Source organism: Gavia stellata, chromosome 14 (genome assembly GCF_030936135.1).
Source record: "Gavia stellata isolate bGavSte3 chromosome 14, bGavSte3.hap2, whole genome shotgun sequence".
Taxonomy (NCBI): domain Eukaryota; kingdom Metazoa; phylum Chordata; class Aves; order Gaviiformes; family Gaviidae; genus Gavia; species Gavia stellata.
In genome coordinates, this window is record NC_082607.1 from 23070839 (window position 1) to 23094488 (window position 23650).

A 23650-nucleotide genomic window follows, 5' to 3' on the forward strand; every position below is an offset into this window, starting at 1 on the left:
TGCTCTGGCAGAAGTTTTGGTGTCCATGACTCAGTATTTCCATTTTCTTGGAAAACTCCCAGCCACCTCAGAAATGGACCAGGGCCACCACCTGAGCCACAGGACTCTCCTCCTCCCCTCATCCTTTACCCTTCATTACCTCATCTCTCATAAAGCTTGTCCCTTGCTGCCAATAAAGGCTTGGCATCATACACGACCCACAGCAATGCCGATGGCAGCAACTGGATTTAGAAAGCAGGGACAGAGGGGCCACCGCACTGCAGAGTGACACAGTTTATTGCCCTCTGGCATTGCATGGACCTACTGTCAGCAAATGGCAAACCAGCTTCTGTCAAAGTTTAACGCCGGCTTAATGAGCAGAAGAAAAACTCTACGGATGAAATGTTGAATATTTAATGTAAACTGTAAGCTATAAAACTCATTTTCCCATTAAGTAGTTTTAAGGTAGATGTTATCTTTTAGTGCAGCTGCTGTGCAAAAGGAGTGATTGCTTAGCTGTGAAACACCTTGGGTCACAGCTGGAGTATTTGCATCAACCGCCGCGCATCCATGCTCTCATCTGGCCACGTGAAGAAGAGAAAAATGCAGCAGGAATATGAAGGGGTTTTGCAAAAAGGAGCCAGCAGTGAAGGACATGTGTTAGGACATGTAGGTCCTGCAGGTCCAGAGCAGTCCCTGGGATCCCACAACTCATCCCTGTGCTGCTGTTGTCATTAACGTGGCGTCAGGCTGGAGCAGGCAGCCCTCAGCGTGGCATAGCTCCTGGGTCCCCGGGCAGCTGAGCGCAGGATCTGCCTCATATACTCTACAAGCATCCGATTAAAAACTGCCAGTGGCCAACAGCTGGACTCAGTATTTATTCCAGTGATAACTACAGGGAGGAGGAGAGCAGTTGCAATATGGCAAAGGAGGGAACAATGCAAGCCTGCATGGGAGGGATGTCCACATGGAGTTGGGAAGTTGGATGGTTGGTGGGACTGGTGTCCTCCATCATGCAGAGATGGTCCTGAAGGCACCACCGAGCTGAAGGCATTGCAGAATACTTGACCGGCATGGGTTAGAAGTGGGGTTTTAATTGCTGGAAAACACTCAGATACTGTCGTGGTCCTTTAAAGCACAGCTGTGTGATGGAGCAGAGATTGGCAATGTGGCCTCCTGGCACAGCTTTGGCCCAACCTGCTGTCACCAAAAGCCCTGGAGAAGCCTGGGTGTGTGGTCTCCAACATGTCCAGCACTTCCCAGCAAGGGTAAGGATAAAAACTCGGTCTCTAGAGGAAACTTGGCAGGGGGCAGCTTCGAGCCGAACAAAACAAGTTAAATATTGAGACCGTGTCTTCAGACTGTGGGACCCTTGCTAGAGGGTAGTGTGGAGGCTGAAAATGCATTTGGTTTCAGAGAGCGACATGAGGAGCTCATGGGAGAAGGATCCATCGCAGCTACAACACAAGAAGAGGCTGTCACCTGCTTAGGAAACCCTTAAACTGGAGCCCACCAGGGGTTTTCTTTGGGTGGACAGGGGAAATCACTATGTACTTGCCCTGTTCTTTTGCCTTTCCTTGGACAAATAGACCTGGCCAGTGTTGGAGACAGGCTACTGGGCTGGATATTTTGAGACTCCTTCAGAGCTGAGGTCTCTGCCTTTTGAGGGAAAGAGGGTCCCCTCTGCTGGGATAGGGCGACTGGCAGCCCTGATCTGTTCTGGCTCCAGTTTAAACACCTGCGGTGCAATGTATCTGCCGCTGTTCTGGCAGTAGCCTGATATGTGTGTCCTCATTGCTCTCCCAATCTGTTTCAGGGCTGAATAAAATACTCAGGGTCGGTACAGGCTCCGAGCACCCAGGCAGCCTGTGTCTTAGCTGTAAGGGGCACCAGCTTCCAGAATAGCTGGGGAAAGGAGCTCTCGAGGAGCAGTTACACCTCCACATTGCTTGCACTGGCTCTCAGGAGTGTATTTGGCTCCATTGGCGTTACAGTAATGACAGGTTAAGAACTGGAATTTTTTTCCTGCAGAAAACAGCTGCTGCTATGTGGGTAAGATGATGTGTGCTCGCAGACCACTGACGAAAGCATCCTCGAGGCAGAAGCTGCCTGGAGAAATAGAAAGTTCGGCTTTAAATCCAGCTGTTTGTAACTGCGGTTTGAAAGGGCGTTCCTGTCAAAGGACTAGTATATATGTTTCACTCTCCGTTGCTGCAGGTTTTGCAGATGGGAATTTAGTGCCGAAGCACAGTTTATCCTCCAAAGACATATCGCGCAAGTAGGGTGTCGGCATCTCACTCTGTGTGCAACCCTGGACTCTGGCTGGCCGTGCACCCAGGCACCCATTCAGGGCATCATTTGCCATGAAGGGTGCCCGGTGCTGCCTCAGGGAAGAGGAGAAAAGTGCTGACAGTTGGGAGGAAGACAGACACGAAGCAGACTCCCCCCTGCTCCCCCTGAGGACATCCATGTAGCTCTTGCAGATCATGGGAGACATTTAGGACCTATAAGTCTGTCTTCTAAGATGGTCCAGAGATGGGTAAATGCGTTCCTGTTGCTATTTGGTACTGTTATAGGTCACTGAGGTGGGGAAGAAACCTCTCGCTGTCAGCTGTGCTACTGGCTCTCATTTTGCTGGATGCAAAGTGAGTTGAGCACGTGGCTGCTCTGTAATCTCCGCTCCCTGCTTGGACTCACTCAGTTTATTGTTTGTGTTTACTCGAGGGAAAGAAAAAAAGAAAAAGTGGGTCCATAAACTAAAGACGGGCTTATTTGTCCTGCTGCCAGTAGCAATCTATAGCAGCGATACAGCGCTCACCATGCTGGAGATAAATCAGGAGGAAAGGGAAGACAGCGAGGGCTGGCAGGGAAATAAGGCAGCAAGAGTTCACAGGGATGTTTGGAGGCCCAGGAGTATGCAGGGACTTTCGGTGTTTCCCAGCAGAGCTGGGCAGCACCCTCTAGTGGGATCTCCACTGTGGCCGGCTCTCCGCAAGCATCCCCTAAAAACACACATGCCGAGGGAGGATGAGGATGTGCAGCCCTTTCACCCACTAGTGACTTGAGAGTCCACCCAAGAACTCACCAAGGTCTGCTCACACAGAATTGTGACGGTCCCTTCGGCGCCAGGACCTTGTCCAGAGAGTTGAGGGACAGTGATGGAGATGCCAGATGGGTTGGTCTATGAATCACAGAGCAAAAATAAGTTCCCCACACTGTCCCAGACGCGTCCCTCAGCCCTCCTGTGCCTCTGCTCTGCATGAGGTGGGAAACAGAGTGTGAGACCAGATCAGAGCACCCTGGGACTGCTCTGGGGCTGAAAGAGCCCCCCGAGCACCTGGGATGGGGCCAGGGCTAATCCTCCGGGCAGAGCAGGGGATCCACAGAATCACAGAATCACTACGGTTGGAAAAGACCTGTAAGATCATCAAGTCCAACCACCAACCCAACCCCACCATGCCCACTAAACCATGTCCCACAATGCCTCGTCCACACGTTCCTTGAACACCTCCAGTGATGGTGACTCCAGCACTTCCCTGGGCAGCTTATTCCAGTGTCTCACCACTCTCTCAGTAAAGAAATTTTTCCTAATATCCAGTCTAAACATCCCCTGGCGCAACTTGAGGCCTTTTCCTCTTGTCCTGATTGGCCACATTGCCTCCAGAATAGAAGTTCCCAAATTCTGCAGCTTCCCCGCATCCCCATGCGTGTTTCCTTTCTGGCTGCAAAGCAAGAAACCTGGAGGAGTCAAAAATCATCCTACAGGAATTCGCCATTAAAGAACGCGGGGCAAAATCCCTCCCCACTCCTCGCCGTAATAAACCAGTGCCTTGCTTGGCCTGATTTATTGTCTCCATCAGCAGCAGGTGCTGGGTGCTGAACTACCACCATGGTTCTCTGTTTTCCTGCGCTAGACCAGTATGTACATCGATGTGATCTTCCAGAGAAGAAGCTGCCCACGGCCACCGATTCCAGCCCTCCTGGGTCATCTTTAGGTACACTTAGATCGGTTTTTGTAAACTGTGGAGCCATTTGTCTGACTCGAATCCTGAGGCGGAGAGTTCCCCAGGGCAATTACATGTGGCCTAAAAAGATGTTGCTTTGTGTCTTTCAATGCTTTGCCTCTTCATTTGCAGAGTGGCCTTTTGTTCCCGAGCTGCGGTGCTGAGTGTTGTTGCCACATCGACCGACAAATAACTTCTGGAAATTTTATGGGATATAGAACAGAACAAATGGTCTCTCCTAAAATATTTTCTTCCTTTCATAAATCTTTATGATTATGCTGTTATATCCTTTCCCGACATATGAAACTGCTCTGAACCCAGCTAACACCACCGATTTGGTGTTCTCTTTTTCTTTAACCCCACAAGTAATTCCTCTGTGGGAAAGATAATAGGACGAAGCTGCACCAGGCGCATGGCGTGTCTGCAGGGCCAGCCCTGGGCAGAGCAGCTGGCTGTGCAGAGACCTGCTTTTCTGGGTCTGGACACCCATATCCCACCCGGACACTGGTACCTGCATCCAACTCCATCATCTCAGGCAGCAGAGACAGAATAGGAGGGAGACGCGGCCATGCCTCATTCCTTGTCTCTTCCGATGCTGGACTGAGAGGGAAGCTGGTTCACGACCTGATTTCCTATTTCTAGCAGGCTGCAGGTTGTTACTCCACAGCGTGGTGTTGGGTTGATGGTTGGACTTGATGATCTTACAGGTCTTTTCCAACCTTAGTGATTCTGTGATTCTGCGATTCTGTGTTGCAGTCTGCGAGAAAGCCACCACGAGTGTGGGCCTTTTTACAATTCTGGTCCTAATCCAGTGTCTGGAGAGATCAGCAGAAAGAGGTGGAAAAATTTAGAGAGTTCATAAATCTGAAAACATCAGATGAAGTTAGTGGGAACCTTTGCACTGACCCCAGTTTGGGCTCTTGGAGTAACATATCTCAGAGCTTTCTGCGGTGTGGTTTCATCCAGCAGAGCCTGGGAGAGGTCATTTCTCAGTCTTTCCATTTCCAGAAAATGGAGAGGCAGCGTTCTTAGATTCCAAACGCAGCTCATTGCCAGTTGTGCACAACTGTGAATGGGGAGGGAAGAGGGGAGAAATCAGCTTTCTTATTGATCCAGCTCCAGCACAGTGCCTAGATTTATCTTCATGTTCAGGAAGGCAAATAGAGAGCTAAAGACAAACAGCCACCTTGATTTACCAGTGAGATTAAGAGCATGTTAGCAGAGCAAGAAAGAGTCTTCATAAAAAATGAAAGAAGAGCAGGCGGGTGGAAAAAGCAGTGAAGATGAAACTCAATGAGTTATCTAGGGCATGTAAGAAAACCATCAGCCCAGCAAAAATGCGAGAAGAGAGCACAGGAGGTGAAAAGAGTGGGGAAAAACAAGGCATTATGTTTTATTAATCATACTATTTTATGTTTAAATAGCATCGTCTTACTAAGAAGAGGGATAGACACACGCACGCCTGTCTGTACAATGTAGTCACCGAAGTCACCGCAGTCCGGCAGGTCAGGAGTGAAGGCCAGCGGGCAGGTGACAGACAGTTCGTCTCAGGCCGTGGAGATTACCACGTGCTAGCTCTTCACCATACACCTAAAAACTGCACGCACACATGCGTGCACCATCCCCAGCAGCTTGCAGCTTCATGGCTCAAGGAAGCAATGAAAAATCTTGTCCAAATTCACTTGGGAGGTCCAGGGCACGTTAAATTCAAAGTTGAGCGTCCTGTGCATTGGGGCAGGTCCCCTGGGCTAAGCAATGAGAGCCAGGGATGCTGAAGCTTCAAACTCTTGCAAGGGACCCTTTAGCTCATTTGTTCCTCCCATCTTCTCCCTCTCACTTCCAAATCTGGAGAGAAGCAAGACAGCTACTGAGTTTACAAAGCAGAGCACTGCAAAGCTAAGGAAATCCAGCTCTGCAACTGCTTCTGCAGTTTTAATTCCTCCTACCCCATGCATGTGTTTTGACAGAGGCTTTGAGAATATCTCTGCTCGCTGCTTCACCATTGACATCTGGTACCTTGCAGAGGCTCAGCCAGACATGGCCCGGGGCACGTTCACAATGGAGCACTGGTCGGAGGCAGGAGCAGCGTTACACTGCTGGTCATCTGAAACTGCAAAAGACTTACTGAAGAAATTAAGGATGTGAATCTCTTGAAATGCTTATGGTTTGGTCCTGGGGAGAGGAAAGGAAAAAGATGGAAGTCATCAAGTAAATTGTTTGTTCTGCTCTCATTTTTCCTCTACATCATAAGCCAGCTCTCATCATTCGTCATAACATCAAAGACCATGTTGTAGCATGCTGTGCTTCCAACTGCTTTCCCTGGGAAGGAGGAAGATGGGCCAAACCAGATGGGATTTGACACTGGGGTGGGTGAAATTTTTGATATTCCTACTGGGTTCCCAAACTGCTGAGCAACAATGGTGCAAGAGTGAGGGCAGAGTGCATGAGAGAGAGGTCCTGTCGCTGAAGAGCTTTGGAAAACCGAAGCAGAAGAGCTGATGGGGACATGAGGCTCGCTGGGAAGCTAGGTAAGGACTCTGGGAAGTCCCCACAGGAGGTCAAGGCAAGAGTCTGCCCGTGCTGGCAACACGACAAGCCAACAGGCTGTATCCCCAGCCAGACCTCAGCAGAAAGGTGAGCTTCAGCAGAGCTGTTACTTGGCTCAGGTAATCCACCCTGTTAGAGACTGACCACCGGGCATATGCTGCATGGCTTATTCTGGTTTTACACCATTGGTACCAGCCTAAAAATGGGACCACCCTGTGGAGGAGTGGACACAACTGGCTTGCAAAGCTGTAGCAGTAACTGTGGACAAGTGATGTCTCCATGACTGGTGCCTATAATATTAAGAGAACTGTGAAGGAGGAGATACTAATTTTTGGACCCGATCACTGCACCATATTTCTTCATCTCTCATTGAGTTTAAGAAGTGGCAACAAAAGAAGACCGGAAGATGTGAGACACAGGTAGGAGGGAGATGACCTTGGCCTCATGCCCATCTTGTTCATTTTCAGGAAGCGGTTGCTGCTCTTGATGAAAGCCACATCCGAGCACGTGGCAGCATGGGGCCACCTTTCTCAGCATCAAAGGTGCTTTCAGAGGGTTGCTCAGCCCGCTGCTGTCTGACTCCACCAGAAGAAGGTGTGAGGCAGATATTCTGCTGCAACTGGGATAATTTCGGTCCCAGGGAGCAGAGACTTTCCATGCACCGGCTGATGGGACAGGACAAAGAGAAATGCTTGACAAGAGGAAGGCAGGAGACTTTAACCAGAAGTAAACAATGCCAATCCAGTCTGTCCTATTCCCCTTGAAGAGGTCGGAGAAGGAACTGAAAAGGAAAATCCATACCGAAAATTCTAGACACTTGACTTGTGCAAAGCTTTTAACAAATCATTACGTAACCACCGGGCTCCATCTGCTTTGCAGCATGTCATCATTGCAAAGCTGCTGGGCAGTGTGAAAGGGAAGAGCAGCCGAGGTTTTCACCTGACAAGGAAAATGGGGTGACGGCAGGTGGGGGTCTCCTCCTTGGTCCCCTCCTGCCCAATGTCTCTGTTTAAGAAGGAAGAAAAAGGATCAGCCATAAGTTGAGGCAGGAAAGCTGAGGGCAAGAGGAGGAAGAGACCTGGGGAAGGAGAGGGAGGTTAAAGATTTCCCCTTCGGTGTGTGCAGAGCTCACTGTGGGATTTCTACGGCTCACATAATTTGCAGCAGCCTTTAGGATGCTCTGAGGCATGGCATTTTTTCCCTTCCCTCCCTCCTTGGTTTGCACACAGCCTGGCATCGGAGGAATGAGAAACCGCAACCCGAACTACCAGTTCTCTGCTGCCTGGAAAGTTGTGTTTGTGGAGGGGAGGATCCAGCCTTCCATCGCCAGCAGGATCAGCAGGATCAGGCAGACCCTGTGCTGGGGCCAAGGCAGGAGCAGCACAGCCGTGCTGAGCACAGAGGAGGAGCTCCCCCGCTGGAAGGGTTTTCTGGGAAAAGGAGAGGGCAGAAAACTGGGTCCAGCGTGCACTAGCATTGCTGCTTGCCCTTCAACACGAGCCACAACCGCCTCCAGACATTAAACACGGGGAGTCACGATAAGGACAAGCACAAGGCAACTCCTTCTTTCTTGCATTTGCCTTGCCCTAATCTGTCACTGTTATCTCAGTCTTGAGTTACTGGGAAAATTTCCAGTTTGCCCATACTAAACCATTCCCCATTCTTCTGTGCTGTAACTGGGCTCCAGCTGCACCTCCTGGTATGGGGCATCAGCCGTGTGCCCAGTGGGTATATCCCACACTGCTGCTGGTGCAAGGCAAAGGGGATTTTCTTCTTCATGCACAGCAAGGAGGCTGAAGAAAATCCACGGTAGGAGCAAGGAGAAGGATTGGGACCCTCTGTTCATTTTCAGAGCAGCACTGGCCATGCGTATCTGGCCATCTAATGGTCCAGAGCAAGTCCTCCTGGAGAAGTCCTGTTTGCCACCTCTTTTTTAGGGGCAATGGCAGGAGCCGTCCATTAAACATTGAAATGGTTGGGTATGCTGGGAATGCAGGCTGTGTAGGCACCAAAAATAAGATTCGACATCAAATGATGACTACAAGTCCCCGCAGCAGAAAATTAAATAGCTTAAATTCTCTGCTGTGCCCTGAGGCAAAAACAGCTTTTTGTTCCCTGTTTTGGGAAGGAAGAGAGAAGCAAACTACTGCAGATCGCTAATCTCGGTCAGGGAGCGGCAATCAGACACTCCAAAATGTCTATGGTTTTGATTCTTTCAGCCTGAATGTTAAAATAATCGAGTTAATACTGCATTTGGAATTGGGTGGAAAAATTAATGCAAGGCACACTGTATTTCCCCTTTCTTTATTAGCTCATTTGTACATGCAATTTCCTAATTTCTCTTTGCATGAAAACTGTTAAAAACACTGCTGTATTTTTAAAAGTAATTCATTAGGATTATGAGTCTGCAGCAATTGAGATTAATTGGTCGTTTGCATCGCTCTTGCAGCTGCCTCATCCTGTTTGCAGATGCGGGCAATGAAACGCATGCCAGCAACGTCTGGCTTTTTCAAGGTTTGTTTGGTTTTTTTCCTTCCCCAGCCTTCAGAAGGCTAGACGTACCCTCTGCTTAAAATAAGAGCTTTGATTCCTCAGTGTCTACACCAGCCATGAGACTCAAGGGAAATAATCCAAGGGAATGATCCGTCTGGGCGCTGGTGCTGAGACTGCAGTGCTACAGAGCAGCTTTCTGCGAGCTCCTGGGACTGCCTGAGTAAAGCCAGAAATCCTAGAGTAACACCTCCTTTCCTGTTTTATTCCCGAATTTTTCTTTTAGCCAAGCAGGATGGTCTTAAAAGACCCTCCCTGCTCCCAGTGGAATCGGGGCTCATGTGCCAGGCTGGCATCTGGACGAGTTATTCTCCTCAACTGTGTTCGTGCAAGGGAGGCATTTCCCCCCTTGCGCTCCCTGTAACGCCCATGAATGACAATGAAGGCATGCGCAGCCGGCTGGAAGAGAAGAAAATCCGCTCCGTGAACGAGAAGAGGTTAAGATGACCCAGTTTATGGAAATAATATGAAATCATGAATGGAAGCCCTGGCATAGCATCTTTACTGTCTTGCAGTAAATGATACTGTGTTAATGCAGTCCTGCTCTGTGGCGCGATCGTATTTTTCTCTCTTCCATAGTGCTTGCCCCACCTAATTTACCCTCCAGAGTGCACATAATAGCCTTGAAGCTCGCAAATTAAATAAATTGGTTTTTTTCAAGGCACCAAACACAGCAGGCAGGTAGATACAGCTTTACTCGGCCACATTTGGCACCCAGACATGACACCAGGGCGTTAACTTGGAGTCTACACAACCTCACGGACCTAACCAGTGTTCAGTCGTGGTCCCACTGTAACATGCCAGAGAAGGAGAAATGACCACAGTTCACTGCGGGCTGTGGCTCGCAGTGTCCCCTGTACCCATCAACACCTGGTAAATGAATAGCTCAATTAAACCATCGCCACTTCCCAGTGACTCTTGCTTTTTAAGCCGTTGTTCTGGCAGTTTAGATTCATGCTGAGGCAGAGAAGTATGGCATAGGTATACATCAATGACATGAAAACACATAAGCTGGTGCAGAGGTTTGGGATAGAGCTTCTTGGTGAATGACCGGGATTGCTCAAAGGGAACAGGGCACATTCAGGGCTGCAAAACCTGACTCTGAAGCTAAATATGAAGGCAATACACAGGCTGCACCAGAGATGGGTCTGTCTGCCTTCTTCCTGGCTAAGGTCACCCTGCGCAATTCAACTCCAGGCCCATGGTTCCCAGGCAGTTCCTGGCACCAGCTGAAAGCCGGATTATCTTTGTTACCCTTCAAAAGTGCCAATGGTTCAAGCCCCAGATACATTCAAGACCGAGGTTTCTGTACTGGCACAGTTCCTGAAGCTAAGGCTCCTTGGGTTATGGCCATGACACTTCCAGGCATTAGGCAAACATAGAGCTCTCATTTTCCCTAAAATATTTCCACTGAAAGAGTATATCAGGCTTGCTCCCCAGCTAAGAACCACAAAGGATGGATGGAAGAACCAACCCTTCCACCTGGGCCATGAGAATGATCCTTAAGGCATCATTCACAGCTACTGCCCTGCTGCCCCACAGCTAGACCTTGAGACTGCTTCTCCACGCCACTCTCCAAATCCTCGTTCCTAGCTCCTGACTCTGGCTCCTCTCTGGATTATTGCTTTTGGCTCCAACACAGACCTCAGTTATTTGTGGGGTAGCACTCGCACCAACGCCTGTCCCCAAATGCCTACGGTCCTTTGGCTTCAGCAGGACCTGGCTTTTGGTTAATACTAAAGCGTATCCCAAGGTGTTACAAGGAAACAGCACGAGGCTTCCTTTATGCTTAAAGCTAAATTACGCATCATGATTATGCATCTTGCTTAACGCGGGCACGTACTGCGCTATTAGCACCCTGTCCAACTCCTAAATCTCTTGTAGGTTTCTGAGACCTTTTGTTAATGGAGGAGGATTAGGAGACAGCATCTGATTAGAGGTTGAACCACAGTTGTTCTCCGTTCAGCACTTCGACTCTCTTTAACGAAACAAAGAGGAAATGGAGGGCAAGTTTACCTTGCTTTGCTTTTGGTCAAAACCCACTTCATCTCCAGCTGCTCAACGCTCTGCTCGCTCTCAGCTGCACCTGGTCTCGGCAGCATTTGCAGGAGGGATTTCCTGCCCTGACCTCAAGCCGGCGGCTCACGGGCTTCACTCAGGTTCTTCAGGCTTCCTGTTTTTCTCTTAAAGCTTTCATTTTACCAGCAAACTCTTTCCTGTTCTAAGGCTTCTTGCGACTGAAATCCCGCAATCTATCCTCAGCAAGACGTGGCTGGTAAAGTCTTTGAACGCTCTTCCTTTCACTAACGCTCTCTTCCTTGCTGTCAGCTGGCTGGATGGGTGATGTGCACCTCTGCGAAAATTTCAGGAAGGTTTCACTGAGATCTTTAAGTCTTACAGGTTGTGTCTAGAAAATGGGGGGGGGTGTGTTAACTGACTCCGCTACAGAGAGCTTTTCAATTATATTCGTGGAAAGTATTGTGCTTTCTGCATTAACTTACCAGGGCGCAGTGAGCCCTCTATTACTTTGCCTTTCAATCATTTTCCTGTAGCTGTTGCTCAAGTGCTATTATAAACGTATTAGTGAGTTCGAAAGCAGTAGCAGGTATAGACGGTCGGGTCTCCGGGCTGCCGTCCTGCCTGCCTCTGGAGGTGAATGCCATTAGAGAGGCTGAAAACCTGACAGGGATGGAGAAAGCAAGATAACCTGGTGAGGGACTGCATTCACAGAGATGCTATGGTGACAGAATAATTTCAGCAGTAAATTTCTTTTTTTTTTTTTTTTTTCTTGGTCACAGCCATGGTAGAAAAAGTTTAAATGATTGCGGATGTGCCTTCAAGCTCGTGACCTATGTGGCTGAGCTGAAAGCCCCATCACTGTGGGGAGGGAGCTGCTGAAGGTTTCATTTGTTTCAGTTCATTGCAGAGCAATCAGTAAATTTCAATAACAATGAGTTTCTGCTAGAAAACATTCAAACTGCCTGTTCTAAATATTATTATTTTCTTACCATCTATATTTTTATTCATCCCTAATTCTTACTAAAATATTTGCATTAAATGCAACCTTTTAGTTGTAGCCACTTTGCTTATTCCCTCACCACCGAGATCAAAGGCTGTAATGTAACTGCTGGTTGTTTCTGAGCATTTACACATGACATACAGGACATGAGCTGCCATCTCCTCCCTGACGGTGCTGGGTTTGACTTACAGTGGAAATAGATCTCCATGAGTCTTAGGTCTGACTAGGAACTTGTGCGAGAACTTTCCATTAAGAATATTGTGGATTAAAAAAAGCAGTTTGTGAAGAAGCAATGCATTCTTGCTAAAAACACTGCTTCTGCTAAGGTGATTTAAACAAACCCCTTTCCTTCTTGTGGTGGGTTGACCTGAATCAGTGTATTTTAATGCCTCGAACGGAATCAAGTCGTGTCGTTCCAGCCTAGCACTGAGCTGAGTTTGCCTGAGTTTTCAAGGGGTTGCAGTTGGCCGTCTCTCGTGCTCTCTGCGGGCTGGACTCGGAGGCAAGATGCTCCTGCGGCACCTGTGTCTGAGACCCCGTGGTGCTTTGAGCATTGCTTTTGAGGAGGCAGCCAGGAAAGATCCTCTTGATTAGGTTGCTTTCTTACTGCGCTTTCCTTGTCTGTAAAGCGGTGGTCATGTTACTCTTGCAAAATGGCATGAGATGCTGCGATGGATGCTGCGATTTCCTTGGATGACTTTTAGTCATGCACATCACAGCCGTTCTCAGGCTGTGGAGAAGCACGTTCAGCGACATAAGCAAAATGAGGGGGAGAAGAAGTTGGGGTTTGTTTCCTCTTAGGCTATGAAACAAAAAAATTTGCACTTGTTCAGCTGGCTGGAGAACTCAGACGTGGGTGCATGCACGTTTCCATGAGGTGCTTGCTCGCAGCACATTGCCAGGGAACACAAGCGTGGCAGTCTGCAGGAGGGGCTCAGCTCTGATAACTGGGACTGCACCTGGGCTTCCCATTCCCCCTCTGTTACCCGCTTCTCCTTTCAGGTTAATTAGCTGATTAGCTTGGAGCCAGGGAAGCTCGGAAGAGCGAGAGTGTGGGGGTCTTCTTGGGAGCTTAGGAGCTGCTGGCTCTTAATATTCATCTGCTGATGAATCAGCAAGCATGTGAAACCTGCGAGCGCTTTCATGCTCTGCATAGGGTACTTTCCCTCTGCGGCTCGTGGGTCCGAGCCCCAGGGACCGAGGCGGGGGGCTCGGGAAGGCAAGCTGTTTTGGGGAAGCATCTGCCCTGGTCTGCGTGGCTGTGGGAGACCAGAGGGGCACCCATGGGAGGGGAACTGGGGACAGAAAGGGAGGGGGAAGCAGTGGTGGTCTGAGGCCCCTCTCCCCCTGCTATTTCTCCAAAACCGAGTCTTTTAGGGGACCGAGGAGGGAGCGGGGAATCCCAGAGCTGTCAGCCAAGGAAGGAAGAGAGAGCAGCTGGAGGTCCGCAGTGGTGAGAGCTGCTGAGCAGAGCACAGCCCAGGGCAATAGAGCAGAGATTTGGGGAGCACAAGGGCACAGCAAGATGGGTGCAGGCGGTGGTGGCAGGATGTGGCCAGGGAGGTGGCAGAGGCTGTGGATTTCCAGCCCCACATGTTCTTGGCATGGGAGAGACAGCACAACATCTCCTGCAAGGCAGATGGCCAAGCAAGTTGCCCGCCTTCTCCTCCATGCCCACACTGCCACTGTGTGAGCGACTCTGAGCCCCCTCCCCAGACAGGGCTCTGCTTTCACTCTTGCGAGGCTCTGGCATCACCCCGGGTTCAGTGAGTTGTGTCTCAGCACACTCGGGCTGCTCAGCGTGGCGGGAGGGTGGCAAGGCAGCTGGACTGGCAAGTTAATCTGCCCTCGGAGGGTTGCTGTGCACTTCTGCTAAGCTAAAGCCCCAGGGATCTCCGAGGGGCAGGATCACAGAAACACAGAATCACTAAGGTTGGAAAAGACCTGTAAGATCATCAAGTCCAACCACCAACCCAACCCCACCATGCCCACTAAACCATGTCCTGCAGTGCCACGTCCACACGTTCCTTGAACACCTCCAGTGATGGTGACTCCACCACCTCCCTGGGCAGCCTCTGCCAGTGCTTCACCACTCTCTCAGGAAAGAAATTTTTCCTAATATCCAGTCCAAACCTCCCCTGGCACAACTTTAGGCCATTTCCTCTCGTTCCCCAGAGCTGAGCTCCCAAAGCAGACTTGGGCTTCTTTTTTTGCAGCGCTGTCAGGTATGTCCATCCCATGCTGATTGCAGGGCACGCCAGCTCAACCGGAGCATTGTGTTGTGTGACCCAGGAGGGTGATTTCTTGAGCTGCAAGTGCTGAAACAATATGGGCCAACAAAAATAATTAGGCAGTGGATTGCTTGTAGCTGCTAACCTGTTTTGCCTGCCCATGGACATGGTTGTGTTTCTCAAGACGCTACACTGAGTTGGAACCAAAAAGGATGTTGTTTTTGAAGAAATTAGGAAAGTTTTCTTGTGGCCTTATTGGGCTGGATGCACTGGCGTGTTCTGCTTGCACTGGGCAGGAATTCAGACCAGCTGATTATAAAAGGCCCTTCTGGCCTCAAGTCTGCAACAATTACTTAACACTCATGTTGTCTGCAAGACAACAGAGACGAAATCAGTGTGGCGGTAATGTATTTTACCGGTGTGCCAGGAGCTTGTGTGTGGATCATCTCTCTAGCCTGTTTGTGTTTCACAGGAGCATCAGCGGGAGGCACAGGCAGCTACCATTTACCATCGTGTTTGGGTTGCACCATGGCTTCTCTTTGGAGCTCGCTGGAAAAAGATGTGTTCAACCCGCAGAAAAAGAGGCTGCTGGAAACCGTTCGTGTCTGGAAGACAGGGAAGAAGAAGAAGATATCCATTCTCTGTGTTGTGGGTGAGAACCCCGGGGGGCCGGGAGACAGGTTGAGTTGCAAACCCAGGGAGGTTTCTTGCAGCTCTAGTCAGAGAGTTTGGTCTCTGATGGCTCTTTTCCTAATCTGGGAGAAGTGATATGACCACTACTGGGAATGCTGCATTTTAAAATTAAATGAAGGAAATCTTAATCCAAAGATAGGAGCTGTGCCATGTCAGTATAGTATGTCAAGAACTGGCAACAAATGCACACGTCCCCTCCTGAATGTTGGATGATCTCTAGCTGGTTAGAGAGAGCTGGGGTCTGCAGGATTGCTCCCTCCACCAACGTAAGATTTTTTTTTTGCCATTTGCATCAAATCTGTCATTAGAGGTCAGCAACAAACCATTCTAACACGACACAGCATTACAGCCTCATTCTGTCTCTCCATAGTTTTAACAGTACCCAGACGTTTCGGGAGTACGTAGCTATTTGATTAGGACCCAAAGGTGCAAGTTCTTCGGGAAATTTTCCATCTCCTCTGGTCTATGCTTTTCTAGTTGCTCCATCACTCCTGAGGAGTTGTTAGTGTAGATTTTTTTGACAAACTTACAGGGGAGAGACTTTCCTGTCAGTGAGCTTCTAGACAGCATAGTCACCTACTATGGGATTAATTTCTGACAGCCTTAGCCATAGAGTTTGACCCAAATGATGTGCTTCAACTCCCTCTGTAGTCAATGGAAGGCAGGAGGAATATCTCCGAGGGATGAAGTAGCCACCCTATAAGTAGCATCTAAAATACATGTGTTACCCCTGGAACTGTCCATGACAGTTTTCTGGAGATATCTAGCTCATATGGGAGATTTAAATTATAAAAGCCAGAATGAAGTACAGTGGGCGCCTCCCAGATGAACCAAGAGGTGACTATAAGCTAATTGGAATTGGAATTGGTCTTTGATGGGATATGTTAGTGTGGGTATCAGACAAACAATGCAGTGCTTTTGGACCCTGTTGTAGGGTCAGCAATATGGTATGTAACTATCATAAATCTTATTGCACTAGGGCACCCTGTTTCCTTCACATTTTGGTCTTGCTGAAATGTTACTTGTGTCTTGTGTAGACCTGGAGAGCACTTCCCGTATGTAAATACTCAATTGAGAGAAAAATTGGAGGAAACCCTGTAGAATCTCTCCAAACAGCCACAATGCAAAATCAGTGTCTGTGTGTCTGTCTGTACCTGTCCACTCACACTGAACTGTTGTGTACTGGGCTAACAATAACATTGTGGGTTGTTTTTTTTTTTTTCTCCTATGCCTCGTCTTCAGTGGACACCTTTCAGCCAATGCAGCCGTTTCTGGTGAAGGTCAAGGTAGACCGAGGAGAGCAGTACAAGATAGCCTACAGGTGGCCTTTAGCAGAGCTGAAGTTGGTAGATGGCAAGACTCTCCATCAGGTAGGATTGATTTGCCTTCTGTGGCAAAGGGCAGAACTGATCATGGGGGAGAGATATGAATATGAAGCTAGAGAGACGTGGGCAAGGATCCACAGGGGGATTCGGGTCCTCTGGAGCTCAGCCCATATGTTTAGATGGTGGGAAGAGCAGCGCATGTGTGTGTGTGCGCGCGCGTGATGTGTAATATAGGACTGAACCAGCCTGAGTGATGTTAATTTTGAGGAAAAAAACACCAACAAAAAAATTTAAAAGCCCTCTGCCTTCCCTCAGAGCTGTTTCCTAGTGTATGGTGAACTGAGGTCTCTCCCTGGATGGTTCCTCCATCAGTGCTTTTGGACTTCTCGTTTCCCTCACCTCTTCCAGGGAGATGCCTGTGCCCAGGATGCTGAGGCTGGAGTGATTTCCTCCCTCCTGAGTCATCCCTCTTCAAGTTAGGAAATGTCAGGCTGGCCAAGTACCTGACCAGGGTGAGCAGTGAGTGGGTGACCGCTGCATGGACACAGCTTCCATCAAAATCAGTGGGCAAACCCTCCTTATCCCTCATGCAGAGGACCTCCTGAAGTTCTTTGCAGCAACCCTCAGAAGCTGGAGAGATGGGCTGCAAAGCGCTGCTCTTGTCAGGTCTCCAGCATTTGCAGAACACATCATCAGGCCCATCTGTCGATCCATGTTGACAAAGCTTCTTGACAGACATTTGCATAGGGTATTTAAAGATTAAATGGAGGCATTTACTGAAAGAAGGATTATAGAGAGCTGGAGTCAGCGTGAGTCTGTGCTTTAGGGTGACATTAAGGGTTTTGGGAAAGAAAGCATGGATGAGACATTCCCTTTCTGCTGCTGGGGCTGGCAGAGTGTTGTTAAAGTTGTTGTAATTAGTCTTTTTATTAATGTGAACGTTCCAGGGGTTTTGGCAAGATGCCTGGGTTTTCACAAGCAGAGAAATAAATGAGAAAAAGAACAGCTTTCCAGTTCTATATCCAGGACAAATAAAGTACATCTGCACAGCATGTCTGAAAGGCAAATCACAGTTGCAGGTTTGCAGGGCATCTTGATCCTGTGGGTAGAACTGAACTGATATCTCATTGTCTTATGTTTTCGTGTACACAAGGAAATAGATGCTTTCATCCTGCCTGAGCTTTCTTCTAGCAGATGAGCCTGGCTCCACCAAGTCTTCTGAACTTTGGCTTCTGAGGAGTTAGGATTAGAAGATACCTCCAGGATTTTCAGTTCTTTCCCCCTGATTTGCCATCCCAATGAGATAAACTGATCATACTCTATCTTGAAGTGTTGGTGTATTTTTGAACTCCCTCCTACTGGGTGGCAAATACAGAATTTAGTTGTCCTGATAGCTAAAGCCTTCTTACAACTCCCAGCCTGTATTCCTACCCACATCATCCCTGTTTGCACTTGTGCTGTGGCTGTCCTTTAGGTTAGACAGCTCTTCTCCTTTGCAGATGTATTTTTAGATTGCAGTCACCTCCCCTATTAACCTTCCTTCTGGCAGGCTAAGCAGACTGACCTCTTAGTCTCCTCTTCTGTGTTCTGTGTTCTGTGTTCTGTCTCTCTTCCCTTCATCAGACCTGGAGTCCTCTTCCTTGCCTCTTCCAGGCTGAATTTATCTTTCTTGAATGCAGGCAGCCAGAATTGTCCATGTCATCTGTAAAACGGCATCTACCAGCTGAAAGCTACTGCACAAGGTCCTGAGGTAGGGGAGAGGCTGAAGCAGCAACCTTCAGCCAGGACATGTTGACATCCCTCAGGGTCCCACCACGGAGACCCCAGCACGAGGCAAACTCCCCAGTGCAGCCCAGTGCTCAAGTCAGCACAGTTCCTCCCTCTTGCATGGCTTGGCAGGTCCATGGAAATCAAAACAAGAGCTCTCCTCCGTTGCTTAGCAGATCATATCAACTACAGCCAAACCTCAGCTCGTGGGTTGATATTCAGGACACACAGCAAGGGCTTTGTCGTCAGGTCTGCTCTGGTGCGCCGGGAAGCCCTCTGTTCCCTGGCACCAGTGAAGTCCTGACACAGCAAGTCCAGCAGTGCTTAAAGCTACAGCTCCCTTGACCAAAACAGTATTAATATTTATGAAGCGATTAACGGGTGCCTCCCTGCTTTAATAGCTCCTCATAAGGCGTGCTATAAACTACGCGCACTGTAAATCCCTCCCCAGACATCACTGCTCTGCGCCGTTGCAGGCGCTGCTACCGAGACTGCAAAACAATGCAGGGGTGTGATGTATTGCTTCAACCAACCCTTAAAGCATAGTAGGACTGCATCAATCCTCATAAACTCTGTCTGTTATGATGATTAGTATCAATAATGAAAAGTGCGGCTTCCAAGTTCTCCAGAAGATGAGATCAGGCTGTGCTGCAGAGCCAATGAGATGGTGCAGGAAGGAGTTTCTTTCTGTGGAGTGTTCCTAGTTCAGCAACCTCCCTTATTCTCTCCACCTATATACCTCTTAGCGGCAAATAGGAAGTCTCCTGTGGCTGGAGTTCCCCCTCCATGAGGCTACATCCTTTGGGCACAGATAGATGGGGAGATATCGACACTTACACGGATGAAAACAACATGGGGAAATGCCAAGGGTGCTCTTTTTCCAGTCCATGCTCCCGTTATCTCAGGTGACCTTTCTGGCTTTTCTCTGGGTGTTCCCAGTTCTTGAGTGAAGAGAGGTTTGGGATTTCAGGTTGGATGAGGATTGCAGAGGGGAATATCTGCAGTGGGAGACAGGGTGGGTGCTGGGCTTACCCAGAATGCTTAACTCCAGTTGATTTGAGCTTTCTCATTCAGCACATCATTACACTGCAGAGCTTATTGCCACAGGATGCTGTAGATGCCAATGCTATGAATAAGTTCAAAAAACCATTAGAGGAAATCAGGGACGGTAGGTCCTTCAAGGGCTGTTAAACACAGTGCTGTGGATACAACCTCTGGCTCAGCGAGCTGCTAGGTCACGGGCTGCTGGAGGCTGGCAGGGAATCCTGAAGGCAATAGAACTCTGGACATGCCCTTTGAATGCTTTTTCTCCCAAGCATCTGCCACGGGCCACTGTCAAAATTCATCAGCGTTCGTCTCCCAAAACCTGCAGAAAAAGGTGAGGGTTTTATACAATCTGAAAAGAAATCAGCGTGCTGGATCAGGACACTGGGACTGGTTGATTCCTTGGTCTGACCCACTGTGGGTGTCCTTGTGTCTGCTTCTACGGTCAGAATTGCTGTGCGTCCTTTTATTTTCAGTGCTTTTATCGTGCCTATGATTATTTTCCAAGTGCCATGAACATACCTCTCAAATCCTACCCGGTTGCTCTGGGATAGCAGCAGAAGTCCAGGGAAAGATGTCTGTATCTGCAGGAAAGAACCTCGAAGAAGGATTTGCTGTTAACTAGAGGAATTGCCTGCTGTCAGCTTGGAAATACAGAGTTTGTCAGGGAATTCATTGATTGAAAGACTGTAAATCAAACTTCTGACAACAGTTACCCTGGGCGTGGTACAGTCGGTGTCCATCACATCAGGTGTGGTGGGGAAGTTGGGCGCGATAGCCCATTTTAGCCCTTCATCAGATCCGAGTGTGACTGTACCTGTGCAGCTCCACCAAAACCGCTCTAGTCACCGGCATGATGTGGCTGGCAGCACTGGCCTCCCCGGGGTCACCTTCCCAGTATGTCCAGCCTGGCTTTTTGCTGGGTGGCCTCAGGGAGCTGCCAGGATCATCCCCCCGGTTGAAGGGGCTGAGCTGCCCGTGCAGGCAGAGCTCCCTCCTCTAACGTCTAAGCCCTGTGCCAGTCTCCATTCCCAATGTGGCTTCCCAGGGCCACTGAAAACCCCAAAGCTTGGAACTGCAGCGTGGAGGTGTGTCTCCCTCCCTCCTTCAACCAGGAGGTGTTTTTCCTCCCGGCGCACAAGGTGTTTTCACAACGTTCAGCGCCTGCCGTTAAAATGTGTATGTGTGCAGCAAGCGGCGTCTAATTGATGTGGTAATTAACTGTTGACATCTAGGCAAGCCTGGATTTTGAGCTGCAGTTCGATAAGGTTTACAAGTGGACCGCTAGCAGCTTTGACGAGAAGAAAACCTTTATCAGATGCTTGTGGAAGCTGAACCACCGATTCCTCGCCAGCTCTATCACATTTGTGAATGTCCCGTCCTGTGCAGCGGAAGGTAATCAGTTTCCTTGTCACGCTCAGAGTGGTTTGGGTTTTTTGCATCATCACTATCATCGCTTTAGGAACGGGAGGTGAACACATTTCAAACAGTGAATGCGGATGATGGGAGAGGCTGAGGGGGGTACCAGTGAGCAGGAAGCAGGAGGATCCATGTTTTGTGTATCTGGAGGCACAGCCCTGATTTAGCTGCTGACCCTTGCGATGGAGACACAGTGCTAGGCAGGGAAGAAAAGTAGGTGGACAGTTTATCTTATCTGCAGAGATGCCACCTGCACACTGGTTTGGGGAAGGCGAGCAGTAAAGTGTTGGTAATGTCAGGCCAGGGGGAGGCTGGCTGGCTGCCTGGTAACATTCCCCAGCAGTATATCAAGAAATACAGATATATATGGATATAAAAATACATTTTACTCTACAACACATGACTATCAGTATATTTGATTAGAAGAAGCCTGTTCATCTTTGAAACTTTTCTCAGCTTTGTATAACAAACACACCAACATGCTCCAACGCACAATCCTAGAGAGGTGAGCAGGTAAAAGCACAACCAGAGCTCAAATTAAATTTCAGATGTCAGTTTTGTCCCTCTTACAAAGCTGACCCTTTATCCCATCCACATCTTTCTTCGCTCCATGCCGTGATCTTATTCTAACTGACCAGCAGACTGAGGCCACTGGACTCATGTCACTTGGACTCAATGGGACTCCTGGGGCTAATATTAGCAGGGCTAATAAAATGACATAACTAGAAGGCTTTGGCCATCTCCACATGCCCTCCTGTCCATGCAGGGAGGCAACGGCCCCAAGAAGACAGGAAGGACACTGCGGAGACTGAGAGCCAGGAGGAGCTCAGTGCGTACCAGGAGATGACACCAAAGGAAGCTGCCGATGTGTTGAAGCTGATGGAGGAGTACGAGCCCCTTGTGAACAACTCTGTGGCCTTTGCAGAGCAGCTAAGCAACGATCTCCACGTGCTGGATGAGGTAAGGGGGCCGAGGGCTGTGACTCAACCGAAAAGGAGGAGCCTGGCATGTAGGGGCACTCGACTGAGTCTCTGGGTATCGGCAGCTCTTTCGTTTGCTGTGAGCACTTGATCTGAGAGAAAGTCATCTCGGTGGTGTGCTACTTCAGCTCAAAAGGCATCTCACGTGCAAGTCAGGAGGACACTGCTGCTCCCCTCTCGACGGTGGGTGTTTGTCCCACTGTGCAATATAGTGGGGCTGCCTGCGCCTTGCAGGGGCTAAACAAGTAGCTGCAGCCTGGCAGCCAGGCACCAAATGTTCGTCTATGCTGAGCTTAACCCCCCTCAGACATTGGCTTGAGTAGTGTCTCTGTGATGAACACGGTGACTGACCAACTCGGGGCAGACGAAGCCCGCTGTCTGTTTTGCAAAGGAGTAAACCAAATTAGTGGCACAGACCCAGCTGCAGGGAAGGATACGGAGCCCAGCTGCATGTGGACATGTAGCTGTGAGGGATTATCATTTCTGGGGGCAGCGCAGGGATGCGTAAGGGTGTAACTAACTAACTAACTAATTGCGGGGCAAAATGAAGTGGGGTGCTCTGGAGCTGGCTGAGGGAGGTGGATGAGACTGGGGAGCTCTGGGATCTCCTTCGTATTGCGCAGAAGGTTTCTGTGTCCCACGCAGTGTGAATTAGGACCATCATTTCTGTAGTCACCAGTGCAGAAGAAATTTGTCTTAGGGCGTTGCCTCTGGCCCTTACTGCTAGGTCTACAAGCTGTGCTTCCAGCCAGGTCAGTGGTCAGCAGCGACCTTGAGCAATCCCACAGCCTTAGCCACGTCTGGAAATGATTTACAGGAACTGTCCCAAGGAGAAAATGCGGTGACAATACCCACGCTGTGTGTCTTCCCCTCCCTGTCTGCACAGGGCTGGGTGTCCCACGGGGAAGGTTAGCCTGCCAGACACCTCCGGGCACCGAGAGCTCCCCATGTTCCTACCGAATCCACAGCCAGGTCTGGAGCTCACCGCGTGCCTGGTCCAGCGTGGCCATCCGCAAGCAGGACATGCAGAAGCAGTGGGGACGGGTCCTGCCACGCTGTCATGAGGGCTATCACAAATACATCAAAAATTCCTGTTATTTCAGCATTTTTTTTTTTTTTAACTTGAGCACAAGCATATCAGTTACCTCGGGAAGGGGAGAACAGAGAAAAGCTGGGTGGGAAGGCTAAAGGCTGCTGAGCAGCCAGGGAGGGGATGAATGTGCATGTGAAAAGTGGGGGGTGATGAAGGCCAGAAAGGGTGGTTTAACAGGCAGGGATGCCTGGAAGAAAAGGAAAGGGACAACAACAATCCCTACAGAAGGAAAAGCAGCAGCTAGGGAGAAAGAAAAGAGGAAAAAATGAAACTGAGCTGGAAGGAGATAAAAAGTAAAAGATAAACTGTAGTAGAAAGGGCCAATGGAGAAGGCACACATTCTTTTCAGACTAGTGAGTTTTAGTTATTTTGTTAGAGTTGTTGTATTTTATTGCATTTCTGCAGAGGATAACTTATTTCTTTGAGTCCTGGAGCAAAACAATGCGATAGCTGCTTCGAGCATTTATCTTATGATAATATATCTGGTGCTAGGATTTCATGGGTAGGTAACTGAAGAACAAAGGGAAAAAAATAAGCCAAAGGAAATATCCTAAAGCATACGAGAAACCACAAACCCTAAATCCAACCTCCTTTAGCTCCAGTATTTGCTGTATTCCCCTTTTGTGTTTATATATGACTTATTATACTTGGAAACTTAGTGGTTAATCTGGAAGACCAAACTCCTGAGGTCTGCTCCTGCTCGGTCTCAGCAAGTCGTACAGGCACTTTGCGACTCTGTTTCCCAGCTGTAAAATACGCTGTGAGAGTAACTAATAAATCTCTGTTAAGTTCTTTGAGATGAAAGGTGCTGTCGAATACATTATTTTAATGCCCTCTAATGAATAAATGTCACTTATTGCTAATACAAATTAATTAATGAGATGTTTCTATTTCTAAGGTTTAATCTATGATATTAAGCGCTATTAATACCAGCAAGTTAGACTAGCACATGCATATATTTAAATGTTTTTCCCCACATCGCAGTGATAACACCTTGTC

At 48.8% G+C, this 23650-nt stretch overlaps 1 protein-coding gene across 1 annotated transcript in view; it reads left to right on the forward strand.

Annotated features, from left to right (window-relative positions):
* The first annotated feature begins 14858 nt into the window (after window positions 1-14858).
* The window catches only part of LOC104257835 (exocyst complex component 1), a 28279-nt gene continuing 19487 nt past the window's right edge, over window positions 14859-23650 (forward strand). The window contains exons 1-4 of the mRNA XM_059824589.1: window positions 14859-14982; window positions 16266-16393; window positions 20395-20554; window positions 21345-21538. Of these exons, the coding sequence (XP_059680572.1) occupies window positions 14859-14982; window positions 16266-16393; window positions 20395-20554; window positions 21345-21538 (606 nt within the window). The remainder of the gene's footprint in view (window positions 14983-16265; window positions 16394-20394; window positions 20555-21344; window positions 21539-23650) is intronic.